At 35.9% G+C, this 27978-nt stretch overlaps 1 protein-coding gene across 5 annotated transcripts in view; it reads right to left on the bottom strand.

The window, feature by feature from the left end:
• MYO3B (myosin IIIB) overlaps nucleotides 1–27978 on the bottom strand; it is a 197205-nt gene that overhangs the window by 143761 nt on the left and 25466 nt on the right. For 3 of the 5 annotated variants that reach the window (XM_027462191.3, XM_027462192.3, XM_072040920.1), the window contains 6 exons: nucleotides 27753–27936; nucleotides 26104–26238; nucleotides 23711–23815; nucleotides 23349–23448; nucleotides 19952–20028; nucleotides 7513–7658 (listed from right to left, as the gene is read on the bottom strand). In XM_027462191.3, the coding sequence (XP_027317992.1) occupies nucleotides 7513–7658; nucleotides 19952–20028; nucleotides 23349–23448; nucleotides 23711–23815; nucleotides 26104–26238; nucleotides 27753–27936 (747 nt within the window). Of the gene's footprint in view, nucleotides 1–4406; nucleotides 7127–7512; nucleotides 7659–11816; nucleotides 12042–19951; nucleotides 20029–23348; nucleotides 23449–23710; nucleotides 23816–26103; nucleotides 26239–27752; nucleotides 27937–27978 lie in introns of those variants that run through there. The other 2 variants (XM_038182242.2, XM_072040919.1) reach the window with 2 other exon arrangements.

The following is a 27978-nucleotide window of genomic DNA, read 5'->3' as shown; positions in this document are numbered from 1 at the left end:
GGAAAAGTCTGTTCATGTCTGATATTGAAACTCTAGGACACACTTGACTTTTACCAGTTTATGTACCTGCTGGAAATGACTCAGTAACATATAACTTCTATACATCTTTAGATGGACAGAGTCCCTAATCAAGCACATTTTGGTAATGTTGTAAACTGTGAGGCAATGTGATAACAGTAACATTTAAACATCTTGTCCTCTTAGCACTCTTTCCCCATGGAATTAATACATGTTTTGTCAGATTATATGAACAAAATGCCAGGACATTCACCCATCTTGCTCCTTGGCTTATCTGCATATGGACCTGGTTTCTGCAAAGGAAAGTCCCTGGCTTCAATTTTCCCTTTCCTTACCACCATATGATTGAACATTTATGCTCAATGGGTAGGGGTACCTACGGAGACAAACAACTTCCAACTCTCATCAGACTCTGTTCACCAAGGAAAAACCAAGAGGCATTATAAAGCTTTAAAAAAGCTGTGCCAAGAGCCCCTACAATTATGCAGTAAAGGACAGATGAAGGGAGAACAGTTGATATAGTCCTGCCTTGACTCAGTAAGGCTTTTAACAGTTTTCCACAAGAAACTGACAGAAAAGCTGATAACAGATGGCCTAGATGAGCAGACAGTGAGTTGGACCAAAAACTGTCTAAATGACCAAGCCCGAGGGTGGCGATTCAAAGTCTAGTTGGACATCAGTAGTGTGGCGTACCCCAGGGGTGAATATTGAGTCCAGTCCTGTTCAGCATCTTTACTAGTGATCAGGTTGATGGGGCAGAGTACACCCTCAGCAACTTTGCTTACAATACAAACCTAGGAGAAGCAACTGATACACCAGGGAGTTGCACTGCCATCCAGAGGGAAGGAACCTCAATCTCACCTACAGGAGAAGGGAGACGGGTGCCTTCTCCAGCTTTCAGAAGAGCAATACTTGACCGATACAGATGAGAGGAAAAATTAATTCAGTTTCTGTTAATGGTAGCTGCCAGTGAGCCTAGAAATTTGCTCTAAATTTACCTGTGGTAAACATGGTAACAGGGTAAACAGGATGATTAAAGAGACAGATCCTGAAACAAACGATCTGTGCAACATGGTCTAAAATCCTCACTTTCCACTGGTATATATACCCTTTCCAGACTACAATGTACATTGCTTATCTCCTCTTTGCCATGTTGCTTTCCATAGACATAAATTTTCTTTTCAAAACTTCAAATCACTGCTACCATAAGAGATAACACTGATACGATGCAATGCTTCTCACAACGTTGTTTGAAGAACTTATGCGTCTATTTTACTTCAAAAAGCTGAGGTCTAATAGCATTTGACAATCTTTTACTTTGTATTATTTTGCCAAAACAGACACACCTAAGTAGTGGCAGCAGATGGAAGAGGTTAAAAGTATCAACTCCCAAACTACCAACTTTGTTAGGCCCCCTTCCATTCATAATTTAGACCCTTCTGTTGGAGATTTGAAAATATATTCCTAGACAGATGACATGTTAACAGAATCGTTTCATGGTTCAGTGTCTTCTCAGTATGATTTATCTCTACCTGTAGGCACTGGAGGTCCCTTTTCAGGAGATTTATGATTTAGTTCCAAGAATTCGTTTTGATAAGGGACAACGTTCACATCATTGTAAAACAGAACAATAACATTTTCTCTAAGATAATGTTTCCTTTCTTACTACCATTTTTAAGAATAAGACTTGAGTATGTAGTATCACAACTGTTTCCAAAACAGTACACATTCATATAGTAAAGTGTTCATGAATGAGAAAGGTTTTAAAAATTTCTATTAATCCATGAACACACATCCCCTTCTCTTCCAAATCCACAAAGTAAATACAAAGATTAGGTCCAGAAGGCTAGTGTCTAATGAAATATCTCACTTAAAATTTAACTGACATTTTCTTCTTCTCTCCATCTTTGCTATCAGATATTCTCTGTTGGACAAGATAAGAGGTTAACCACTGAAAAATGCTTAAGCATCTGGCCAACAGCTCGTGCCACGTTATCAAAAATACAAAGTTAATGCTTCATATCTTTTTCTTTTCTTTTCTTTTCAAAAAGCAGTATTTTCAGAAATGTTCAGCATCCAGCATCTCCTACTATGAAACAACGGTCAGGTTTTCAGAAGAGTGCAGCACATTGGAGTCACCTATTTTTCATGCCTGACTTCAGACACTCAGTAAATTCTGAGTGTTCACTTGCCCTCTGAAATTCAGTTCTTTTTGAGATAAATTCAATCTCTAATCATGTTTTCTTTTGCTGGACTCAATGAAAAGAAAGTTTTACATTGTTCTGCTCAAATAGATTTCTGGTAGCTGCAAGATGGAATACTAAGTGTGAGAAACAGCGCATGTGATGCCCCTTCTTCAGGACAAGGATCATTATTGTCAGGTCATCGGTGAGCATATGTCATCCACATCATACTGGAGGCAGTTAGTAGTTACAGTTTAAAATACACTAAAAATGGAGAACAGGAAGTAACACATCTGTTTGCAGCCTTTCAACTACTGCTATTTATCTATCAGAAGCATTTACGGGCCTTCTACTAGAATCTTCATAATAAAACCCTTACCCTGAACAAGATGGGAGAAGAGAACTGCAAATAAGAAAAGCTAAGTCCTATTCTGACAAGACAGTTGCTGCTCATGTTGAGGAGATGTAGGAGACAGACAGATATGACTGAGGCTTTGTTATCTAAAATGTCCTGTTAAGAACTATCTTCAGTCAAAAGAAGCACTTTCAGCAGACAGGATCCAGATCAGAGACAAAAGCATCTGAATCAATGTCCTTCAGCAATGCTATAAGGACAGAGATGTTAAAACTACCAAATAGTTACGAAAATACAGAGCTAAGAACCTCAGAGCACTGACAAAGAATGCAGAAATCAGATATGTTGGTGCCAGTTCAGAATTTTCCATGTTACTTCTGTTCTGGACCAGCTGCCAGTCTCATTTGTCAGCTCACAGGGCTGACACTACAAGCCCTGTTGTTTCCTTATACATGTAGACACTATCTTGTACAGACATTATAAGAAAATCCTAATTTAAACAGTCTTTCCATGAGATACATAACTAGAATCGGATAGAGAGAAGGTTTATAGCAACTAGATATATTGTTTTCCACTAATGTCTTCTGAAGAGGTGAATGTAAAGTATTTGAAATAGAAATATAAAGATAATTCTAGATTTAAATGGGCATAAAGGGCCTCCCCTTGCACCAATGCCCAAACATGTGCAGGGGTCCTATGATATACATGCAGACATGCTCCTTTGCAGACCTCTAGTCTATTAAAACCGGTGCTTTGTACATTCCTGGCTCAAGCTACAGAATTGAGACGTGGACCTGTGTTAGTTGGAGGTGATAAGCTAAACAGAAATCTGAAGTTTTGGAATAAAGATTTAATTCCTCCACAGAGTTTCCTGTGGATTGAAATTTAACTATGCTTTGCTGAATATTGCATTTTCTAAAGCAATGTCACTCTGACCTTCCCTACTATCGTTCTACCTGCTGTATAGAAAGAATAGAAAACTGTAATTTGTTACCTACTGGAAGAACATTTATGCTTTGTAACTAGTACCAACTGAATTTAGTATCTTATTTGCTTCTTATTTAGAGAATCCAAAAAGCATATCATGTTTAACTACTGTTATCTTTTCCCATTTTCTTGCTTAAAATAGCATAGAAAAAAACATAAAAGCCTAATTGTGTATCATCTGCTAGCACAAGTTGAGTTCAACACAGAAGGACAGAAGGTGTCTCCAGAGATTTTGGGGGTATGTAATTGCTAAGACACAGTACAAAATAATTCATTCATTGGTTGATTCAAACCTTATAAAGTCAAAGTAAACTGCACAGATCTCATTGCAATTCATTTAAGACTAACACCTAGGTCCATAACTCACCAAGCTGACACTCAAAGCCAAGGCTAGCAGTGCACCTACTGGCTGTCCAGAAAAAAAGCCAATAACTAAACCAACAATAACTTAACTACTTCAGTTTCCTACTTGGGAATGGAGGAATTCTGTGGAAACACACATACAGATTTTATTATCTATTAACTATCATTATTTAGCAACTAACATTTTAAGGTACATTCATGAAAACCGATTATTCACTCCTTGGTAATAAAAGTTGTGAAGTATTGAAAAGTTTTCTGCTAACATAAAGAAATCAGCAGCACAAAAATCAAACCAGTTTAGCACACTGAAAGTAGTATAAATAGAAAAGTACAGATCTATAGTAGCCAAGAATGTAAGGGAACAAGGAAACAATTTCAGATAACTCTGCCTGAGTGATGTCCAAGTGTCATATACTGTGAATGTCAATTTCACCCCTTCTTCTTGAAACTAAGGTCAAATCAATCCTATCATCAAAAATTATAACGGGAGAAAACACAGAGAAATCACATATATGCAGGAAGTCAATAACACATGACATTTATTGTTCATTATTCTTAGTATGTTTTTATGCTTTCAGACAAAATGGAGTTTGACTGTAAGGTACCAAAGTTACACCATCACTATAACGTGATGTGGTGCCATTTTGTTTTGGTGAATTTAGTACATTAGTAATTGAACAATAGCTGAAACCTGATTTGCCAATTTCACATCAAACCCCAAGAAACCACAGCTGAAAGAGGAGTGGTTATTAACAAATTATATTACATGTCTCTGTCAAACAGTAGAGTATGGGCTCATACACAAAGCTGGAGTTACATAAGGCTATATCCTGACACAGAAGTGATAGAATCCCAGAATTAGAAATGTGCACCTTAATATGCCCCTTCAGCTCCACTGAACTCCAACAATAACATGGCTTGAACGACAAATGGCTGTTCTAACACAACTTCAGAAACTGCTAATGGCAACTTCCCAGTTGAAAGCTAAGCCTAGCTGAACAAGTTCTCCATTCTCACTATACCCCTGAGGTGCAGTAAACTCCAGGTTTCAGCTGAGTGCTGCTGTCACCATCATGCACTGACAGTAGTCACGTGAGACAGCCCTTCCTTCATCTCAACAGATGTGCAGAATTATGGCTTGATTTAAACTTCTGGCGGAGGTTTAAACCCTATCCTCTTATAAGGCAGCCAAGGTTTATCAAACAGAGTTAGCAAGTGGCACACAAAAATAAAAGCAGGGATTTCTTCCAATAAAAAATAGCTAAACTATAGACATTCTTGCTACTACACGTTATTGTAGTTAAGAAATTGCATTGAATAAATTCAGAGATGAGAAACCCGTCCTGGGATACTAACTGCCTGAAATGACCAACTGTCTTAACATTTGCATTTACAATCGTGATATTATCATGAAAACAAGAAGTCTAAAGATGCCAGATCTCTGAACTCTGAGGATTTGGGATTGAACTGCCTTGGAAAGTCAACTGCAATATAGTAGATTACTTCTAAACTATCAAACTACTATAAAAGGGTGTCCTGGTTTCATCTGGGATACAGTTAATTTTCTTCCTAGTAGCTGGTATGGTGCCATATTTTGGATTTAGGATGAAAATAAGTTTGATAACATGCTGATGTTTTTGTTGTTGTTGTTGAACAGTGTTGCCCTGGGGGTGCACAGGAAGCTGGGAAGGGACACAGCCAGGACAGGTGACCCAGACTGACCAAAGGGACATCCCACACCATGTGGCATCCTGCTGAACAACAGCACTGGTAGGGTTGGCTGGATGCGGGGTACAGGCTCAGGGACAGGCTGAGCAACTGCATTGTGAATCACTTTTTTTGTATATTGTATTATTATTATTATTGATGTTGTTTTCCCCTACCTTTTGTGTCCTATTAATCTGTCTTTATCTCAACCCATGAGTTTTACTTTTTTTCCCCCAAATTCTCTCCCACTGGGGAGAAGTGAGCAAATGGCTGCATGGTGCTTAGTTGCCTGCTGGGTTAAACCACGACAGAGGGGAACGCACTTTCTCTCTCAGTATTTACTCTCTCTCTCAGAATTGACTTCAAACAAGAACCGGGACAGAAGCTCTGTTTCCCATACCCCAGGCCCTTATGCCACTCAGCACTGGTACACTTGATCTAATTTGAATGCAGTTACCAGTAGCAGAGCATAGCTATAGCTTATAAAACACAGAGCAGAAGGAAGTCCCTTGACTTATAAGCATAAAAGACTTCTACCATTCTATTAAGTAAATGTACCCATTATTTATTTCATCAAAACAGATAATTCATATTGGTTTTGCTAAGTTATATGGAGATGCAACAGCAAATAGGCAAAGAGAGAAACTATAGACAGAAATCAAAGCCCCCATATGTTTTGTTCTATGTATCACCCTATTGTTTGCTGTTGCTTTATACCATTGACATGACTTCTGTCCTCTCAAGCTGTTTTGAGTACTGATAAAATTTATAGATATTTCTTTATTAATCCGAAGCCTACCTCACTGTCCTAATTGCCAGGATCTGTTTTGCACTTGTGCAAAGGACACAAGATGAACTGCTGCTTCAGTATGAATAATTTTGGAAAGAGTGTTGGCAGTTCATGTCTGGGCTGGGGAGAAGGAGATAACTATATGATGCAGAACCTAGCACAACTGCATCTGCATATAAATAGACTTAATCAGAAATGCAAATTGCAATCAGAAGAAATTTTAAAAGCCTGTGATAACTGAGCAGATAACAAAAGGTCAAACTCTCATATAGCTGAAGGTTTTAAACTGTTATCAGTCAGTGGCAATTCTTTCTTTATAAGCAAAAAAAAAAAAAAAAAAAGACAAGTACATGCCAGTCTGTAACCAGTGGCAGACAAATTCTTGAATTCTTGATATATTTCTCCTATTAATACAACTGTTCTGTTGTTAAACCCTATTTTACACTGTTAATCAACTTATTCAGGAAGCATCAATGAAATGAGAACAAAATGAAAGCAAAAACAGTCATCATGAAGTAATGCAGTTAATTTACATGACCACACACGGAAGCAATTTCTATCTCCTCTTCATATCCATGTGTGAGGATCCAGATTGTCAAATCTTAACATACTTGGGTAAATGAAAAAATAAATGACGACTAGTGTTTGCTGCAATCAACAGACTGTTTCATAGTATGGTCAAAATTGCGTGTTTTTCTTCCACAGTAAAAGCAGCCTAAGACTCTACAAGAATAACATTGAAAAACGTTATTCAACAGTTTCAAATCTTGGCTTCTTCCTCTTTTGGGAAAAAAAAAAAAAAATCGATAGTAGCTAAGAAAAATACATTTGAAGAAAGGTACGTAGATATTATATGATTTTACTTACTAAAATGAGAATATAACAAATGTTATTATACATCATTTCAAGGTGGTCTAACCATAAACCAGTCTAAATTCATGTAGAAGTCAGGCTGAAAAAAAAAAGTCTTGACATTACACATTTTTAATGTGTTATCTTATGAGAGATTCTTAGGATTTGAAGCAAAGATGTTTACCAAATATTCCTTTCACCTGACTAAGTTGCTTCTGAACAAACTAGTGAGCGAAGAGAGCCATCTAGTGTCATACCTTGGAATTTTAAAAAGGGTTTTCACCGGATGCATGTCAAATAGAGGAGGGTCTCCATCCCCGAGCTCAATAGCTGTTATTCCCAAGGACCATACGTCACATCGAGCATCGTATGAATAGTCATACTGCTGTTCACAAGCAATGACCTATCAGCAAAAAAAAGGAAAACAATGCATTAACCTAATGCACATTTCAGGCCATCCTAGTATGACACATAACTCCACCGAGTCATGTCTAAAATCCTAATTAGCTTTCAAATGCATATCTTTGCCTGCATATCCCAGCCGGGAAAAATCCCACAAAATGTAACAGTAAATTAGAACTTCTTAGTTGTTTTGTGTGTGTGTGTGTGTGTGTGTTGTTGTTGTTGTTGTTTTCCATTTATTTAATACGGTAAGATCTGTGGAATGCTTCAGATACTGATACAAAGAAATACACTGTACTAAATTCTGGTTTTGAAAACACTTCCTACAGAAACCAATGCAATAGCAGAGAATACTATTGATGTTATTCTTACTAACTTCTATGACTATTCATGAGGATAGACTGATTTGCACAGCTGTTTTTTAGATAAGAATTTTCCATCAATCATTCCTGCCAATTTTGGTTTGTTTGTTTATCCCTACTAGGACTGAGTAGTTAAAAAAAAATAAAAAATCTTAATTAACACATCATGTACCTTGTCTAAGACAAACTGAAATAACAAGAATCTTTCCTTGGACATCACCAGAATTTTGTATCACAAACCTAATGCAGACTACCAGTTAACTAATTGCTTTCATTGTAACCAGAAGCTAACCATTAGATAGAACCTGGAAACAATTTTGCATTTGAACATGAGATTCAAATTCAAGTTTAGCCTTTATCTTTGCAACAGACTCAAGCAAAAAATCACAGCTTCATTGCCTTTCATTCTATCATGATTTGGAATTCTGTCTCAAGTTCACCTTCTCAAATTTAACCAATTATATGAACTGCTATGAAAATGTTGGATCCCTGAATATTGCTAATATCTACTTCTATGATTTTTCCTTAAAGTTTTAAATATTGTTGCTAATTTGTACTTGAGATAACCAGAAACTTCTGATAGCATGTCCCAGGATGGATGTATCTGTGTTCCTGTAAGAGGGTTTTGTTAGTTTGTTTTAAACTTGTGTTACTTCCAAGTTCTGTGCTAGGGCTTCAGTTTAGGATAGTGCTTTGCAGCTTTGCAGAGTAAAACCTGCAAGTCAGCATCCCGGGTAGCTGCTGGCAGACAGTCACACAGAGCCTGCTATAAGAAAACCTTTCCTGCAGAAGATCCTGATTACAAACCAAGCTCTCAAATACTTTCTCCATAAACTCCCTTAACAGGGGAGCTCCAGGTTCTGTTCCACAGGCCCATAGAGCCTGCCCATCTTTTGCTCTGGAACTCATGACTCCATCACTTACTTTAGCAGAAATCAGGGGTGTTGCACATACTATTTAAAATACTACAGCAATGCATATGACTTTTTTTTTTTTGGGGGGGGGGGGGGGAGGGCAGTCAGTCACTTATTAATTCCCTTCTCATCAACAGAATGTCTTGAGTGAAAGCTCTGAAGTATTTCTTAGTTCCTCAGAGAGTTCATTATAACCTCAATTTCATCCCAGAGATTCCTCATCTCTTGAAAAAAAAAAAAGTTTTGCAGTGTAATAGGTAGATGCTATGCAACTCAATAAGTCAGCTTTAAACCACCAGTCTCATTTCAGAGGCTTACACAATAATTTCATTTCCTTATATCATGCCTTAAAGAGAAGGAAAAGAAATGAAATTTGTTGTAGAAACTTGTAAGAAAGTCAGTGTTGAGATCCATCAGCAATATTGAAATAACTTGTTCTAGAGAGGCCACTCTTGGCATTGGCTACAATTTCCTTCAATGCAGTTTTGCCCAGAGGTTGGAAGGGATACTTGTGTTTCTTGATTGTTTGTTTCTTTATACAGTTCCCAAAGCATCTGTATAACCATGGACACTTAAAAAAAAAAAAAAAAAAAAAGTCATGCAAGTTTGATTCCAAGGTCATGACTCATAGAAAGCTGAAAATGGTTTATCCCTACGTGACTAATGAAATGCACTTCCTTTTTTAATACATGAATAATACTTATCTGCTTGTTTGAAAAACCATTAGAGCCCATCTCCTCGCAGTGATTATCTCAGAAGTTGCCTGGTTCTCATAATTGTGCTGAGTCCTTTGCAAATACTTGGCTATTTGTTCTCAAACTTTATGAGGCATATAAATATATTTTTGTTTTCAAGGGAAGGAAAAGAAGCATCTGCTCAAGGTCACAATGGACATCAGCAGCAGTGCCAGGAACATAGCTGAGCTCTCCTGCATTCAAAGACACCACCACTCTTTACTCTATAAGCACACTAAATCACTTCTAAGTACATAGCAAGTTTTGCCATTGGCTTGTATCTCAGTCTTAAAAGGTTTAACAAGCTACACCAAAACTATATGAAAACAAAGGACTTTGCATTTGTGATGGATGATGAAGAGAAGGTATACTGGCACTGTTGGTTAAAGAAGAAAAAAGTCTTTGAGTTTCTCTCAGCTTCATAATATATTAGATATCAAACAAAGGGAGAAGAATGAATAAAGCATCTCTGGACGCCCTGGGCTCCACCACTAACAGCCACACCTTCAGTAAATAGAGCACATGGTGGTAAAATGACACTACTGCAAAATACTGGCACTAAACACTGTCAGATTCTCCTGTTCTAGTAACAGAGCCTGAAATGATTGTTTTAGAAAAATATTCCCCTTAATTTACATTGCCTTTGTTTCCAACTCCAGCCAAGGGACTTTGCTAGCAAGTACCTTGTAGACAGTTAGCATGGCTATAGCGAGACCAGCCTTACAGAAAATGTACAAATTGAACTGCTTTTCTGACACTGCACATGCAGCATGTATATGGCTTTAACGATCACTTTGGTTTGAAATAAGTTTTACATTTCTGCAGAACTTATTATTAGAATCTTACCATTTTATGTGCCACTTATAGAAGCACCAATGGTACTAATTTTTATTTTCAAAACAAGAGTCTGATTTTACAACTTTTTCCTTGATGAAAGGTCTAAATGGAGAGTTCGCTTTATATGTTGGATAGCAGACAACACTACCTCAAAACAAAGTCTAAATAAGAAACAGTTCTCTCAGTCAGAGTTTACAAGCTAAGCCCTTGGGAATGCCCCAGTTCTGTCTTGCCTTTAAAACCACTGGAACTCCCTGCAGAGCAAAAATCTCTGAAAGCCAAATAAAAAAAAGAAAAATACCATTCACTTATCCTTAATTATGTTCCTGTCTCTACAGGGAACTCAAAGAGACTTATTTTTTGGGACCATCTGTCCTTTTCAGTCAGAGCTCTGGAGCTCAAACTGCCTCTCAGCTTCCAAGGCTGCTGATTCCTGCTCTGCCCAGCGGGGTGTGAAGGCAGACAGCCCGGAAGAAATGATCTGAAACTGAAGAACACGCTACTTCCTTTCTCTACCTCGTGCAAGGACTTCATCACATCTGTACCTATTTTATATCCAGCAAAATCCTCCCTTGCTGGTACAAGCAAAAAGGAAGAGGCAGATTGCTTCCCCAAGCAGCAGGGGATGATGCAGTTAATCTCAGGATTTGCCAGTGAATGCCATGGGAATAAGCACCAAGTCCTGCACTTTGGCACAGACTGGTTACGTGCACACAGCAGCCCAGGTTGCTAAGGAGACAGACTGTCACCTTTTGTACTAGTTGTAATTTCATCATGGTTTCACACCCAGCCATACAGCGTTAGGATGGAAAACACCTTAACATCACACAGAGAAACAGACAATGGGATGGTAGTTGTCAACACCGTTTGTGTTGAGGGTCAAAGTCAGAGTGAAGTGGGGAGCCAATCACTGGTCTGCCAAAACCAGCACATAAATGAATCAGTCACACAAACTGGAGGGCATTTTGAGAAGCCAGTGATCAGGCATTCTGTGCAATTTATAACATCTACAGAAATACAACACTTCACAGAAATACACAACAATTCACTCCCTGACAAGAAGATTTTCCATTTTCTGAAGGATATAATTCTACTTGTTTTGAAATCATTGCAAAGATTTTTTTGAACTTCAGCAGGTGCACAAGCAGATCATGGGGTGGATGTAAAAGAGGCAAAACAGATAATACAGAGAACTAGCTGTTATTTGTACACTGGATGTACTGCTTATGGGCAGAAAGTAAGCTATACTACATATGTTCATATTCACATATATTCAGCTGAAGCAAAATACATCAAACCTTTCAAAGCTTACCTGGATTTATTAGAAGTGAACTTACTTCCATTTTGCCTCTGCACAGTCAACGTACGTACAAAGCATAGCTGCAAGCACACACAATACAGTAGACTGATAATAACAGTACGGATCTGCTACCTAGAGACAACTGCTACACAATTAGCTCTGGTGACCCACCAGCAGAAGCTGCTCTGCAGTTAAAATGTTGATGCTCCTGAAGAAAGGCAGTGCTGTTTTCAGCTGCCGTAGCTAACTAAGCAGCTTATGAGGTGTGTGAGCACAATGCTGAAAGCAGAGCACTGCGTATGAAAAAATAAACGTGGTACAAAATACTTACCCTTGCTGCAAGGAGAACAAAACTGCTAAGTATGAAAATCAAAACAAACCAACTGAATTTCTGCTGTCCACCTGACATTATGTAATCCAACTTAATTTATCTAGATGGTAAATATAAAATTGAGTATTGTTATAAATCCTACGTTCTCAAAAACAAAAACACATCACAACTCTTTCACCATAGCATTTAGCAGCACTGGAGATATTGAATTATCCAGACCAAAGTTCATATCTTTGTATTTATGGTATAATATATGTAGATTTGTCTATATGAAAATACATGTATTTGTATTTCCCCTATCAACCCCTCAAGCACATTTAACCTATTAAAACAACAGCAAATTTGCAGCTGAAATTGGTTCCATATTCCCCATCTTCTTATTTGTATTTCAGTTCCTTATTTATGACTGTCATTCAAATTTCTATCAGAAAAAGTATATCGTTTAAAGTGCTACCAAAATAAAAAGCAATTAATATTTAAATATTTTGCATTAGTAATTATTTAAATTAATGTTGATCCATTGAAAATTATATATAAACAATTAAGTTTTTTTAACAGCTGTGAATAAATAATTTTTATTTTTTACCTCACCCAAGCCAAATAGTCCTGAGACCATTAGACTGCCCTGCCAGAAGGCTACATCTGTAGGGAAACGGAGTACCTCTTATTAAACCAACTGATACGGGAAGAAAAACGATCAACTTTTGAGCACACAACTGTTTTGTTTTATACCATGGAAATTAAGAAAGGGGTAAAAATAACCAAGACAAAAGCTAACATTTATTTATTTGCTTCCTATAAAATCTGTGTTCCCAAAAATATAACTTTGTTTATATCATGCCAGTCAAGTCTCAGAAGGTGGCACATTAGAGTTACAGGCATTTCAGTTATATGTGGCCATTTAGAGACCTAACTCTACCCCATACTCTGTCACTGACCTGCTATAAAGATTTCACTTTTGTGTCCCTCCTTTCCTTCATCCAGTCTTGCTCCAATGGTTTCCACCGTTTTTTCTTCCCTGCTTTCTCACACTTAAGGTGTAGCAGTTTCTCTCTGGCATGCCTATACCACTTACCACATGCCACAAGACCAAACTCAAAGCCAGTGCTGAATTCCAATAAAATATCTAATGTTCCTAAAAAATAATTTCTAACACTGTCCCACTGCTTTAACCTCCAGAAAGCAGGGATGTTATTTCAGAACATATATCAAGTAGAAAATTCCTTTACACCCTACACCTAGCGTACTGCCATAAATACAGTAATGATATCAACAAGCAATGTTCAAATCACAATGTAGCAAACATAATTCATATAAAACGTTTATTTTTTCCCCACTAAATCCATGGGATTTTCAAGAATTTCACAATTAATCCTTATGCTAGATAAACACAAAATTCTGTAGAAGCAACTGAAATTTTCTCTATGCCTATCTGTCAAGTTTCTCCCTGAAACTGATTGGTGATTTTTTTTTTATTACTATTTTGAGTGCACATTTTTTAATATTGTCTATCTTATATTACTTACTGTAATTCACAAAGTTAAAAAGAAAAGCGGTTACAGTTAATTCAGTAACATCTTAAAAGCTGCAAGAGAATAGTTGTTAAACATTTTTGGAAGATGTTAAGAGGAAATATTTTCAACATTTTCCTTATTAAAATCAGAGAAAGTACATTGTTCCTTATGTTTCTTTATCATAACATGCACATACTGTTTCACTGTAGAACTGTTTTTAAATATCTTTCAGGCAGAAAAGTGTAGATATATTCTATATTTTCTTGAAATCTATTTATGCTATCTATGGTGTGAATTCCTCCAGTTCATTATAAATCAGCGTTTACAAAAATGCCATGGTTAGTTGGCATTTAAAGGCATAGTGTAAATGTGCACATCAGAAGAGCTAATTTTAGCTAATAAGGAAATACAGCAAAGAGACCTGGAGCTATTAACAGGATGGTGACCTTGAGTCCTATGAGGTAAGCAAAGAGCTGTCAACTAAGATAGACTGGAGTATGGCAAAATGAGAATACATTCAATAGTTTCAGATGAATGTATCAGTGTACTTTATTTAGAGTTAATTAAAAAGATAAGTCCAGGTTTGCAATGACATTATCTTTTCTACATGATTTTTCCAACTCAGTATTTAACTACACAAGATGTATTTATTATTAAATGTTTATGTGCTGTTTTTTGTTTTTTTGTTTTTTTGTTTTTTTTTTTTCCATGTTTCCTACAATAGGAACATAAATAAGAGGTAAGTAAGAGAAATTAGGTCTAATCTACAGCATCCAAAAGAAAGCTGGTTTTGGTCCAGATTCTAAAACCTGAATATAGCCCTTACTTAATGAATACTGACTTCAATAGAAAAGCTGCTGTGAGTATTCACAAATGAGATTTTTCTCTTTATATATTTTTCTGTATTACTACAGATGTCCTTTTGGTGCTATTTATTTTTCATACTGGTTTGGTTACCTTTTCTTTAGATCATGCAGAAACAGTTTAATATTGAATGCAAATATTATTCATTGTTTCAGTATTAGACTTATTTCACACACATATGAACAGATTTAAAGATGAAAAAAACCACAAAGGAACACTGGGGAAAAAAAAAAAATAAGCTAGTCACCTATTGTTCTGACACTCCAGATATTTATTCTGATGCTCAGATGAACTCAGTTTTATCCCCAGAAATATGAGTCAATTCAGGAGGGAAAAGGAAAATAATCTGTTGTTTCTCCGGCAGTCTGGCCGGTCATTACTTCGTTTTCTCAGGACAGTAACAAATACCCATAGTACAGAATTGGCACAGTTTTAAATAACAGTGTGACATCTGTAATCCCTCAGAAATCAATAGCAAAATATAGCCAAAATTTTACCTCTGATGAACCCATTATTATGGAACTCATATGATACCTTTAACAACGTTGGATCTCTTTCCTACTGTTGCGTGTCATATTTCAAAATGTAATTCTTTAAAGGATCGACTACATTTTATATTCATTTTTTCAAACAATAAATATGTATGTGCCATTGTCATTTTATAGCAGTTATCAATATATAACGCTGTATTTTTTGTGTTTTTAAATTGCCTTCATTGAAGACAGAACTGAAGAGATGCTGATATTCTTCTATTTCTGTTTCCGAAACTAGACTTGGGCCAAAGAAAAGGTACAGATTCTAACTGTATTTGTTTCAAAAGTCAAGTTTAGTTTCAAGGATCTAAATGGCCAGATCATGATAGCATTTAGAAATCAAAACATGAACTGGGACATCAGAAGCAAGTATGGTGGTTTGCTTTTGTGATATTTCAATTACTTGTGAAAAAGAAAATTTGCAATTTAATTCTGACTTAGTTTTGTCCAGTTCTGCAATGAAGGCTGAACACAAGACACACTGAGATTTGGAAATAGGAATGTAAAGGCAGTTCTGTTCAGAAATTTCAAATCTGGTTCCTCCTACTAGCATTCAACACAAATTATTCCAGCATAATAGCAGCAGCTTTCAGTTAACCTCAGGTGTTTGGCAATAGGGAGCTTTAAATAATTACAGTACTTAAACAATTCTGCCTTATTTATCTTTTTTTTTTTTTTTGCCTTGTCTGTACTCAGTGTTCCAATTTCTACATGTCTATGTTTGTAAGTGTGAGACAATACTAATTAGGTTAAACAGCAATGATTGATTTTCTGTGAGTCTACTTAAAAGCTTCTCTATCCTTGCCAAGTTCATCACTTGCTTCCACACTGCCTAGTTTCTCTACCTCTGCATTTTCAGCAACTTTTGGTTAATCCTGTGCTCTGCTCAAAACAAATACTCAAGGACAAATCTTTTTGATCTGTCCTGTTACTGCCATTCAAGCCTTAGTCATCAGAAGGAGGAAAAAAAAAATAAAAATGTCCCAGTCACTCACAACGGTTAAGCTGCTGCTTTTCATGCTGACCAGCAAGAACACTGAGCTGAACAGGCCACCTTTTGCCTCAGCCACTGCTATTTTCTTCTGATCTTTTGCTACTGCAGGTACCACATTGTATAATCTCTTTGATGCATTTTGCACACCTGATCTTAAAAAATGACGGTTTTCCTTGTTATACAGACTACTCCTACTCCTTATTCAAGCTTATCTAGTAGTTGTTGTTTCCAGAATAGTTGTTTCCTGCTTATATTAAGTTATTCATTCATATCTGAATATTTTCCTGTGGTTTAACACAGCTTCACTTCACAAGGGTCATTTCTCTACAATGGTCCTGTAGTCTCCTTTCAAGGTAGGCTTTTTCATCTTCCCTCTCTATTTTCCCTTCAGATCAAGTTTATCTTTCTCACCCTTACGTGAGATGAGGTCCCGTGATGGATTTATGCATTGACTGGGTCTCCTGTGTTTCACGTAGCAGTGAAAGTCCAATTAAAAAAATAAATAAATCCTAGTCTTCACGCTTTTTATTTTGATGATTACTAACATTTCTTTCCTGTCCTTTAAGGTATTTTTGGATTTGACATAGATTCTATCCTATGTCAAAACCTTTAAGCAGCCAGATTTTTGTGACTCTTGAGTGCTTTTCTAGTTTTTAACCAACCTTAGTACAATTTCACCTAGAAACCATTGTTCCTAAAAAGCTGCTACCCAGGCAGAGTTTTTCAGCTTTTTTTTTTTCCCTTCCCCCCCAGTTCTAAGCCTTCATATTATGCATAAAAATTTGGCTGCACTTATTTTTAAAATACCAGAAAGGTCTCCCTAGAAGTAAGGTAAACTGCACTTCACCCAACAGTTGAAATAGGTAATTCATACAAACACAAAGAAAGCAACTGTATGACTTGAGCACGTGTTACAACAACTGGTCATTTCAAAGCTATTTCAACAACAGTGTAACAGGCATCTGAGCATCCTGCAGCAGTTTTGCAGATTGGCGCACCTATGAAACGTGCTCAGTGTGGCTTGCATTGGCATGCAAATGTGACTATGCTTTATGGCACTGGGTTGGCGATTTTGACAAATCTTTCCAGTAAACAGGAAGGATTTAAAGCTAGCCCTGTTCCAATTTTGATGTGCTATGCACATAACATACATTGGTTATAAGCATGTCCTATTTTCTGATCAAATCTATCTCAAAGTCTCTGCTTATTCCTGCAGGTTTTTACCTTATGTTAAGAATAAATACTTGCAAGCAGGATGAAAAATACATTTGGTATGATTGCTGCCTTTGATTGCAATTACTAATGCAAGACCGTACTGAAAAAAAAAAAAAAAAAAACAAAAAAAAACCTTCTAATAATCTGAGTTCAATAAAATATTTCATAATATAAGGAGGAGTATTTTTTAAAGGTTTCAGAATGTCTTCAATGAAGGTGATTCCATAAATAATGCTTGCACAGTGGTTTCTAAGGTATCTTGTGTCTCCTTTGTGACGTAAACTGGTTGTTATGGAGATGGTAAAATATCAACCATTCTTTGTGAGACTGTACAAGATCAATTTTGGATCTGTTACAGCAGCTTCTTTTCTCTGCTCAGCTGTAATCAGCCTTCCTTAGCAAGAGAAAGGGATGTATAAAAAGTATAAAGTATTTTAAAACAAACAAACATTTACACAACACTTTAAACTGTTTGATGTACAGAAATAGACCTGCGTGCACTTGTAACATGCAAATTTCATCCCAAATTCAATTAAGTTTAATGGCCTTCAACATAAATAAAGCTATACTGTTATTTAGGTTTAAGAGCATACAAAAAAATCAGACCACTCCCTTTTTAACCCCTTTTGGTTTTTTAATTTCATAAACTGTATCATATAAAAAATGTATTTCTTACAGAGCGGTAGACTAAGATTAACAACTTTATATCTTAAAATCTTTAATTAGTTGGATAACCATTTAACCCCAAATTTACTGAAATTACATAAGGGACTTTTTTTTAAAGTGTGTTTTAACTTTCTCGAGCTTCATGAGATAGAAGATAAAGGGTTATGCCTGGAGAAAATTGTATAAAAAAAATATAGTCTAAGGCCATTGGCTAGGACCGCCACAGATTATTTTTCTCTGTTTTTAATCTATGCCAGTCCATGGGTCCCACTGTGCATGTTCCCAGTCAGTGAAAGAAATCTGAACTTTAGGTTTTGGTACTCACAAACATACAGAGTCTTTGTACCACCTCACAAAGTCAACCAGCTGTAACTATTGTCTGTGTTACTCTGTTCCTGAAGTAAATCTTGTAAAAACAAATAAACAATAAGAAAACATAAAATTTATTGTCTAGTACTGGCTGCTTTTTAAATCTATAAGTAAAACTTGCTCAAATTTTACTATAATGTGCACCCATCGCTCTTTCATCCTGACATCTCTCCCACTGCATTGACACTTGTAACTGTTCAGTGGTGGGAAATAATTTCTTTAAACACAACATGCAAAACTTCCTAGATGCCTGTTATACATTTTCAATTACCTACTTCCCTTCTACCACAGCATTTGAAAAACCTGTGAGAAGTAGTACAGATTACATGAAACTATTACATGGACTATACATGAAAGTTGTTGTTCTTTCCTAGTAAACATTTAATTCTGGTTTAGTATTTACCTTCATACTATGACTGATTCCATGACATCAACACGCATATGATTACGTTGAAATTTGCCATGTTGTAGCTTATTCAAACACTTTATTCATTACATTTTTTTTGGCTCAACTACTTCACAAGACAGTCTGTTTAATCTTAAAGAACACAATTAATTTAAGCTTAAAGAACACACAGCTGAATCAGGGTTTTTTCAGTGTCCTCTAGCAGGACAGGAAGGTGGAATCTCCTTCTCCCACCCTGTATTCAGATGTATAGACAAGCACACCAAAACACACTCCCCCCTGCTATAAGACCAGCAGGACGTAAGACCCTAATGGAGAAGGAGAACTAGATGTATGAAAATGCATTAAGATCTTCAAAAGAAAGACAAGTCAAAAATTATTAACAGATGTCATTCTTATCTACTACTACTGTTCAGTGTGCATACTTCAGTTTAGCAGACATTAAATCCTCATTAATTTAACCTTTCCTTTAAATATCAGTGCTGCTTAGGCCAATATAGTAATAGATTAGGACAAGTGATGCAAGTTTTGGCTCCTGAAAGCACACACGAATAGCGTAAGAACTACTATTTTTTAATCTCCCTCTCCCACACTCAGAGTACCTACCTTCATAACTAAGCAAATGGATCAACAAAATGGATCAATTAGCCAACTGTAGAAAAACTGCATGCATTTTCTCAGAACAGAAATCCAACCATAGGTAACAAACCATGAACACATGCACACAAATATTCACACTGTGTAAGACCATGCAGGGCCAGAGCAGTGTCAGAAGCATTAGCCCAGGAGAGGATTGGTCCTCAAGAGACTGCAGATTTGCAGACTTCGGTTTCCCCCATCCCAAGCTGTAAGATGTAGATCCCTATCTACTATATACCTGATAATTTTATGAAGTGTTCCCTTCATCTCTCATATTGGAACTTTTCACCTAAAAAGAATTTCTATAGAATTACATTGAGTGTATTTGATTGGGAAATCATAAAACTTACATGGAGACCCCCTGCACTTTATGGAAACATGACAGAGAAGAAATTATTGAACATTTTTACTGTTAAAGAAATCAATTTTGTATATTCTAACAGGACATTCGTCTTACTGAATAGGGGCCATAGATATAGAGGAAAGTAGAAACACAACCAAAGGTAACAAGTAGAGATACTTCTTTCGCCTGCTGTGTGGGAAAAAAAAAAAATAAAAAATATGCATTGCAATGAAAGAAGACAACCCAAACGGGATTAAGAAAACATTTGCCTACCTCAGGTGCCATCCAAAAGGGTGTTCCCACTGAAGTGTTTCTACGCAGCCGTGTGCTGGTGAGCTGGGCTGAAACACCTGCAATAAAACACATCCAATCTTGGCTTCAAATTCATTACCTCATTGTAATCAGTTTACTTCAAGTACCTGTGAAACAAACTTTGAGCCTGAGAGTACAGCTGCAGAATGCCTGGCCAAAGTAGGTGCAGCATTTGTACTGAATTCTTTGTTTGATTAATTTCCTTTTTCCCATATTCATAGCTTGTCCCAGACAGACCACAGCTTGCTATTTTATTTCAGAATTGCTGAGAGATTCTTTGTGAATGACTCTCAGTTTGAAGCACTTTCATTCAAATTCAAAAAATTAATTGGCACCTAAATATCACAGACATGTAATCTGCTGTTTTCATGAATATAAACTAGAACATTTCAAATTGCAAACAGAATTTAAAACTCCTGTTCCAAAAATATTGCCCAACTCTAGCTGAAATTTATTCCCTGAATACTGCTGGCAGGAAACTTGCTCACTGGAGTATTTGCTGAAGCTCCTGCTCAACAAAACATTTATGCATTTGCTTAAATCTTTCTCTGTGGAGAAAATCATGGAAGCTCAAGCTCACATTGTAGCTTATACTTAGAAGTTAAGCACGTGCTTAAAACACAGCTTGTGCTTCACTGCTTTGCTGACTGGGGCTGGACTACTGAAGCACAGCTGAAAAAAGGAAGGAAGGAACTAGAGCAAAATCAACCACCACTAAACAAATTAGAATGAACTTTCACAGCAAATCTTTTTCTGTGCTCTGGTCAATTTATAATTGAATTATAGAATTCAGGAGCATTCCAATAAGCTGACACAAAAGCAATATTGACTTAAAAATATTTCAAGTTAACATGGATTAAAAAAAAAAAGAAAAAGAAAACACAGGTCCTGTGGTATTACGCAAGAAGAGAAACAGGTAGACACATATGACAGACTTGTGCCTGATTCCAATAAATGAGACTCAAAATTGTCAGTTGTAAGTTAAATAGATTGCTGGCTCCAAGATTCAACTAGAATCATAGAATGGTTTCGGTTGGAAGGGACCTTAAAGATCATTTAATTCCAACGCCCCTGGCCATGGTCAGGGACACGTATCACTAGACCAGGTTGCTCAAACCCCCATCCGACCTGGCTTTAAATTCTGTATTTATTTTTCATATCAGTGTGATTGCAAGCCATCAGTGATTTACGGAGTATCACTGTGAAACAGCTAATGGTGAGTGCCTACAAAAAGACTGCATTTAACTCTGATCTTTCTTCAGCTAGCCTAACTTGGAGCTGTATCTATGGTCATTCCAAAACAGTGCAGAATACCAAAGAGCAGAGAAAGAAAGTAAGAGGAATACAGTGGGAAAGAGAGGATGAACATGAGCATGAATGAATGATTAGTTGCAGATATTTTGGGTCAGCTTACACTATGGTGAATATTTATTCAAGTATCATGCTGTTGACAGCAGATGAAGAAAGAAATATGTATCATGTTGAAAAAAAACAAGTCATAAAGTCATGCAATAAAGGCAAAGAATTGCCTTTATTCTCAGTTAAGGATATTTGTGCAATCCTCTCTGTGTGCTAATATCCTTATGTACTGCCTTGAGTACGAGATCTCTCCTCCCCCCCTTCAAGACTGTCTCATTCTGTCGACAGAATGGACAGAGCTCACTGAGGTACTCACTGAATACTTCCTTTTATCCCCATCAATTTGAATTCTAGTTCCTTATGTAGTATGCCCATCCAATGGGAAATTCAGAATTATTATTTCCTTTTCTTTTTGACAGCTTTCCTTCGCTCCTTATCAAACAGTAAATCTCCTTAACATTCCTGCAAAATGAGGAAGGATTATTAGTTCCAGGGATTAACCTAAAAATATAAAATGCATCCACTGTTTTTCTGTACTTAATCTGAGACCTTTCAGTTTTCAGGCACTCCACATGCCTTAAGTATAGCTGTAGTGGATCTCAGCTGCAGTTCAAGAACATTTAGCTCTTCTGCAAGGAAGGAAAAGATGTTTCAGACTGGGTACTACGAAAATGAGAAACAAAGTGGCCATTTCTAAAATGCAAATGACTTGATAACAAGAGAAACTCTGGCAGAAGCAGGAATAGTCTCCAATTTGATGCCATTCAGATGTCTGAACTGCAAGACCATTCTCTTTCTGAACCCTGCATTTTTCACAATGTATCTTCCACTTTCTGCAACAAGTGAGACACACAGTTCTACAATTTTGCCTATGACTCAGTACTAATTTGTTCCCAGAGTCCCTTCTGTGACTAAGGCAGTGGGCTAGACAGGAAAAAAGCAACTTAATGAAAGTTTGGTGCATGATACTTCAGACAGGAAGCACACAGATATGTTGCATCTCGGTATTTCCTAATGGTTAAATATTAGGGAACGCTTGAGTGTTTGGTCATATATTTTTCTTGAGGTAGTTGTATTTGTTGTAATTCACTAGTATTATTGTTTAAATTTAAATGTCATAGAAACACACATACACAAAAAAAAAAAAAACATAGAAAGCGAGAGACCAAGAAGATGCCAGAAAGGTTGGTATTCTCATTTTCCTTCATGCTCTGCTAAGCATACATCTGTTATTCACACAGTACTATTCTCAATGATAATTACCTTATGTATTATATGGTTTTGCTAATAAATCACATATTACTAATAATCTGTTTCTGTTACCCACTAACAAAATTGATCATTCCATTGCATACATATCTGACAGACTAAAGCATCCCCTTATTTCTTTGAGTGGATATTCATAGGAAGTAAAATGCTGAACCAAGTTAAATTTTATTGCCAAGTCAATTTCTCTCTCCTTCTCTCTCCCTTCTCTTCTTGTTCTTATGATGTTTCCAGACTGCCATGCTAATATCTAACAAACAGCAGTAATCACAAATTAAATGGATACTGGGTTTTGGACCCATGGGACCATTTTACCTTCTGCTCAGAGGGAATAAAATGCTAGAGGCTAACAAAAGTCATTTCAGAGAGAAGAATGTTTTCTTTTCATATGCAAAGGATTCAATATTTAAATTTAAATTAGGAGAATTACCCTGAAACTGACATACTTTGTGAAATGAAAAAAAGCTTTGTAAATAAAATGACACCTTCAAAGCTACTTTTAATTATTAAATTATTATGTTTATGCTTTTAAGCCAGAAGTCTATCACTGATTTTTTGCTAGAATTTTTATTCTTGCTGTATCTTGCTTTTCCATTTTTCCTCCTCAAAATAATCTTGAGTATCCTCCTGAAAAAGTCTCTCATTATAGCATTCTGCCTTCCCAGTGGAAAGTAAACAGACGCCTTTGGCTAAACTGCATGTATCAAGAAAACAAATGGGAAGTGGTCATTACCAAAGTCAACGAGCTTGACTCCACCTTCTGTTGTCAGAAGAATGTTGTTCCCTTTGACATCACGATGAATGATCCGGTTATTGTGCAAATGCTGAAGGCCCTATATGCCAGCAGTAACAGAAATAAGTTTACTCCCTTATTTAAAAACAATTACCCTACTATTAGGGAATGTAATGAAGACAATCTGCACATAGTCTATAGAAACATCTGTCCACCAGATTACATGCTCAATACAACCCCTGCTGCTATAATGGCCCACATAATATTGTCAACATTACCATACTTTATAAATGGAAAATGTATGTATGAGATGAGTAAATTGCACCCTCTGCTGTCATTACAAGCCCAATGAACATACTTACCAAGAGAGCACCATATAAAATGTATGAGATTATAGCTTCATCCAATCGTTGGCCACACTTCAGCAGACCTTTGACAAGCTCTGTGACAGAACCTCCATTGCACAGCTGTGAAGGGGGGGAGTTGCACAGGGAAAAAAAGCAAGACAAGTTCCCAGTTACTCAACATGCTTGGTTAGGCTGCTAACACCTACCAAAACTGCACTACAATAAAAGTCTGGGAACAACTAGATTTTTATCTTGCAGTTATTTAGGTTGTCCTCCATATCTTAGAATATAATTCATTAACGATATTAATAATAAATCACAGTGACTTAGGTGGGGAAAGGGAAGTGAAATTTTATAAAGTGGAACTTATGAAATGTAATTAAAAATCAAAATATTATTAACAGGACTGTATTTTGATGTTAAAAGAGGATTCAAGCCCAATTTAAATTACTTAGTATTTTCAGATTTGTGCATTGTATTTCTGAAAAAAATGTTTTTGTGCAAAGAAAATGTCAGACAGAAAAGACGGATGCTCTTGATAACCGTGAGGCAACAAATTGCAGTCATTTTAAACTTTCACTCCATCAATGCTCCTGCTGGCAGGCAGTATAAAGTAGACAGAAACCATATCTTTATACTCCAAACTTGATGGCATGTGCTGCCAGCAACTGATATAAAGCATTTTGATCCAGGAAAGCTGTTTCTTGCGAGCATTTCACTAGTAATGGACAGCCATACAGCAAAAGGGGAGGAGAAAAAGTAAAATTAGAATCTTTGTATTTTTCACCCACACCATTACTTCACTGTCCATGCCCTTCTAGTAGCTATTTTCCTCTCTTTAAGGTGTCTACTTCTCATCTTAGGCTATTATCAAAGTAAGATCCTGTTTGTAATGAGTAAATTTGCCAAATCTATTCCTAAAGGGAAAAAAAAAAAAAAAAACTACAACATTTTTATTAGAGAATTTTGAAGTTGCACATTTAACAAATATATTTCAAAGATGAATCAAAGTGAATATTATGTGTATTTTGTTTTAATGAAAAAAGTGTTAATGTATAATATAAAAAGTCACTGTTACACATACATAAATTTGCATGTAAATTCCAAGAGATTAAATTGTTTGCCTTGTCTGGTAAACTTATCCACATAAGGAAAACAAATATTTTTTTAATGTCAACTGTCTTTTAAATTTTGGAAAATGTGCACCAAAAACCACATGACATTAACATACTAATTGATAAATTCTGTACAGAGAACTAACTCTCCCACATTCTACATTCAATTTTGTTATACAGAAAACTTTGAAATTTTGCTGTACAAAATTTGTTATATGGAATACCACGTATGATATATCTGTCCAACATGCTACTCCAGAGATAAAAAAGAAAACACATGGGAAACCAAGCCCAAACTCAACACAGAGCCAGTATGTATACAGTTAAAAACAAAAACAATAACAAAACAAAAATACTAAAGATCCTTTTTCAATTGTTACTGAAATTTAATATGAAACATTCAAACAGTTCATTCAAACAACATAATTCTGCAGTATATAGAAGGTAGATATATTGATGACATTCTACATTTGTTAAGTGGAAGTAAAGCTTCTCCATTCTGCTTCCAGTTATCATTCAAGAACAGACAGTAGAATTTCTAAAATGATCTGTACTTAAAAAGCAAATGTTAACTTTCTTCAGTCTAGTTACAACTGAGTAAAATTTTTGAGTGGCCTGCTAGCTCTACTCATCAGTCTATGCAAAGCTCTGTATCTATTAAGCCTAGAAAACATTTAGAAGTGCTCATCTTGCAACGATCTTTGGCAGTCACTTAACTGGCAACAAGACTACAAAGTGTTAGTTTCCACTTTTCATTGCAAGAATACTGACTGCAACTGAAGAAGAGATAATAATAAGCATTTCTGTTGCTAGTTTCTCAAACAACCAACCTCTAAAGTTCTGTAATATCATTTTTTTCCATTACATTTTCTTTGTTCACTTGTGCAATAGGAAGCATGTTTGTTAAGCGTCCTCCATGTTACTCCTCATAACATTTTGCTTTTCCTTTGAGAGCATAATCTCTCAAAAAATTAGAGAAATGTTTTATCCAGTATTTTCCCCAACATGAAAAAAATAAGCTGTTTTTAGGTGAACCATTCTTATCAACAAGATTTGTTGGGTTAGGAGGAAAAATGTAGCTTCTTGAATAGAAATAAAATGCAAGGACGTTTTCTATTAAATAAAGTTTGTGTGATTTTCAACAGAGGACTACGACACATCATCTATCACCCTTTTTTTTGATAAATAGCCCCTATCAGTGAATCATGAAAGTCAGTGACTCTTCTAGCAATACAGAACAGAGGCCCACCAACATTTGCTAGTTAAGATGTAATATTATCAAAATGTTTTTACCTCAAGTACTAGCCAGAGCTGTCCTCCCACATACTGATCTGCTTTGTAAAACATCCCATAAAATCTAACAACGTTAGGATGATTAGGAAGAAACTGTAAGATATTATATTCTGCTTCAATTTCTTCATCTACATCCTAAGTAGAAAAAAAATACAAAACATATAAACACTATAAGCCTGTTCAAAACAAAACAAAATTATAACAACCATTTTTTAATCAGTTTGTAATTTTAAATGGGTTTATTTTAATGCAGCTGAAAATACTCACATGGAATTGTAAATTTAATCCACATCAAATCATGATACTTTTGTTTTTACATACAAAAACATGAAATCTTTGTAAAGTAAGTGGTTCTTCTTCAAGGATTCTTTTAATACATAATATACATAACCAGAAAATAAATAAAAAAAATAAACTGAACTATGCTTGGCTGTCTAAATAATACATTTGCACATGTATTAGTTTTTAACTTGTTTTCAAACATGCATATTTTTTAAGGTGCAAGCTACATGTAAACATGGAGCTTTGATTCATTCTTTTCTGTGGTTCATTCAAACAGAACCATAGATGGGGCCACACAGAGAACAATTTCACAAAAACTCAAAGTGGAACACAATAAAGACATTCTTAAGAGGAAAAGACAGACATACACCAGAAACCATTGAAGAGTGAAAAATCAAAATTTGTTAAATAAGGAAATGTTACTAAATATTTGTTAATGAAACAATTCTGTAACAATTACAAAATACTGTTTAATATCAGCACACAAGCTGCAATTCAGAACAGCACCTAAGCAGTAAATTTGTTTCTGCAGAGACTGCATGTATTAAAAAAATATATCATGCATTTACATGTTTCTTTTTTTTATTATTTTTCCTAAAAAGGGTATAAGCTTATTTAGTACCTTATTCAGATTTATACAGGAGAAAACCAAGATAATTTCGGAAGTGACAAATGACAGAAATTCAACTTTTCTTAGTAAATATATTAGCCTATTATGAACATACTCCATCTCAATCCAACCTGTACCACTGCCAATTAAATCTTTCACTGAAAACTAGGGCTTTGGTTCTCAAGGGAGGTTAGGCATTTAACTCCCACTACAACTGAAGCTGGTACAGAGCTACCTCCAAGAATCCATCCTGTGCTGCTCTTCTGTTTTTACCTTAACAATTGCTTAGCAGTGTTATCTACTTAGAGAAAATTACTATAAAATATCCTAAAGTTCACAGTCCTTCTGCAATGGAAAAAGTAGTTATTTTAGGGAGCACATAAAGTAAGAACATTTAAGATTAACAGCATTTTTTATTTCCCCTGCTGTAACAGGCCCCTAAAACGGATTAATGTCTTTCTGCCTTCTTAGCATGTGCATGCTCCAAGCACAGGTATCAAAATTTGTACCAGAAGAATAATATAGATGTATAAATTAAACTAGGCAAATGTCATCTTCAAATAATATGCAAGATGATGAAATTGTCAGCTGTACCTTTGAGATGCTGGTTCCAAACTGTTTCTTTCCACCAATGCATTCTGTGAAAACATTCCCTCCAGGATGCTTTCACGTATCTCACACATTTGAGCTACATTTCACATCTGTTTAAGAATTCTTTAAAATTAACAATGAAGTTATGGTTAATGTTTTTACTTACACTAATAGGATCCAGTATCTTTACTGCTGCCAGACTTCCATCTTTCTTATTGGCAACCTTATAGACTTTACCATAAGTGCCTTTCCCAATAGTCTCTATAATTTCCCAGGTATCTGAGGGATCAGCTAATGATTCTAGTCCAATCATATTGGAGTTATATTGAAATAATCCATATAATGGCTTCCTGGAAAACAAAGCAAACACAAATACAGTGGAAAGCCCTAAG

Source organism: Anas platyrhynchos, chromosome 7 (assembly GCF_047663525.1).
Source record: "Anas platyrhynchos isolate ZD024472 breed Pekin duck chromosome 7, IASCAAS_PekinDuck_T2T, whole genome shotgun sequence".
NCBI classification, from domain to species: Eukaryota; Metazoa; Chordata; class Aves; order Anseriformes; family Anatidae; genus Anas; species Anas platyrhynchos.
Note: the sequence above shows the minus strand (reverse complement) of the source record. Positions and strands in the feature narration are given on the sequence as shown.